The sequence below is a fragment of the Caenorhabditis briggsae genome (genome assembly GCF_000004555.2).
Source record: "Caenorhabditis briggsae AF16 supercontig from assembly CB4, cb25.NA_330, whole genome shotgun sequence".
Classification (NCBI taxonomy): Eukaryota; Metazoa; Nematoda; class Chromadorea; order Rhabditida; family Rhabditidae; genus Caenorhabditis; species Caenorhabditis briggsae.
Genome location: NW_025543173.1, coordinates 2,395 through 3,616, shown reverse-complemented (window position 1 = coordinate 3,616; position 1,222 = coordinate 2,395). Strand labels below are relative to the sequence as shown.

General features: G+C 31.9%; 1 protein-coding gene across 1 annotated transcript; it reads right to left on the bottom strand.

Annotated features, from left to right (window-relative positions):
- Positions 1-95: 95 nt before the first annotated feature.
- CBG25008 lies at positions 96-886 on the bottom strand (the record flags this gene model as incomplete). Its single annotated transcript, XM_002648609.1, has 2 exons — positions 96-756; positions 804-886. Coding segments are annotated over 2 exons (744 nt in total), but the record flags the coding sequence as incomplete, so codon positions are not given.
- Positions 887-1,222: the final 336 nt, after the last annotated feature.

Here is a 1,222-nt window from a genome sequence, read left to right as displayed (position 1 = left end):
TGAGTTTTGGAAGATTTATCTTTCTGAATTTCTGAGTTTCTGAATATTTGAAATTTGAAATGTTCGAATTTTTGAACTTTAGAAAAATCACTAACCTTTTTAAATTCCAAAACCTGTTCCCAAGAAATCGCCTCAAAAATCAAGTCGATTTTTTCGAAATTCTCCGAAATTCGAATCTCCGGGTCCACATAAAATCCATTAATCGTCAATTTTTTGGCATTTTTCCATTGATTCAATTTTGAAATTTCTTCCAAATCCCAATATTCTTTTTCATCGTTTTTATTCCAAATTTCCAGAGTTTTCGGATTTATTTTCGATAAAATTTTGGGAATTTGACAAGGATTCGATGTTTCAATTTCGAATTTTCCAAGTTCGAAATTTGAATTATTCTCATAATTTGCCGCCAAAATTTTTCGAATTCCATAGATGATTTTTAAGGGATTTCCAGCTAGATCCAGCTGGAATTTCTCCATTTTCAGCTTTTGATTCTTCCAGAAAATCTCGAAATCCTTCAAAAAAATATCCATATAATTCGAATTTGCCAAAATTCTTTTCTTTTGATCCCACTTCAACAAACTTGATCTATTTGGAAGCGTCTGATAAATTATCAATCTTTCCGAATTATCCAAAAATCGATAAGTCGATTTTATTGATTTTGGTTCTACAGTAATCCGAATGCTTTGTAATTTTGGATTCATTTTTCGGAAATTATCGATGAAAAATCGAATAGATTGGCAAACTTTTCGAAGGGAAATTCTGCAATTTTTTTTGGAATTTTGTCAAAAATTGAAAAAAAAACTTACAAATCGAAAAAATCCAAATCGGATAATATCTTTTCCATGACTAGTTCGGGCATGTTTTTTAGAGAATTTCTATTGGAATCCATTTCTTCGGTCTGAAAGAAACACATTTTTAGAAAAAAAAATTATGAAATTAAGAAATGAGAAAATTCAAAAATTCGGAAGATTGAAAATTTCACATTTTAAAAATTCAGAAATGCAGAAAATTCGAAATCTGGAAAAATCTTAAATTTTCAAGTTTCGAAAATTTTGAAAATTCTGAAATTTAAAGGGGGGGGACAGGAGATTTTACGGGGGATTTTTGGGGCCAGAGTATGCATTCCTACCGTCACGGTGTACAACGCTAAATGTCACTCTGCGTACAGCTGTCGTCCTCGCCTTTATGTATGCAATCGGGCAGCGGCTCTCTCTTTGCCCGCGTG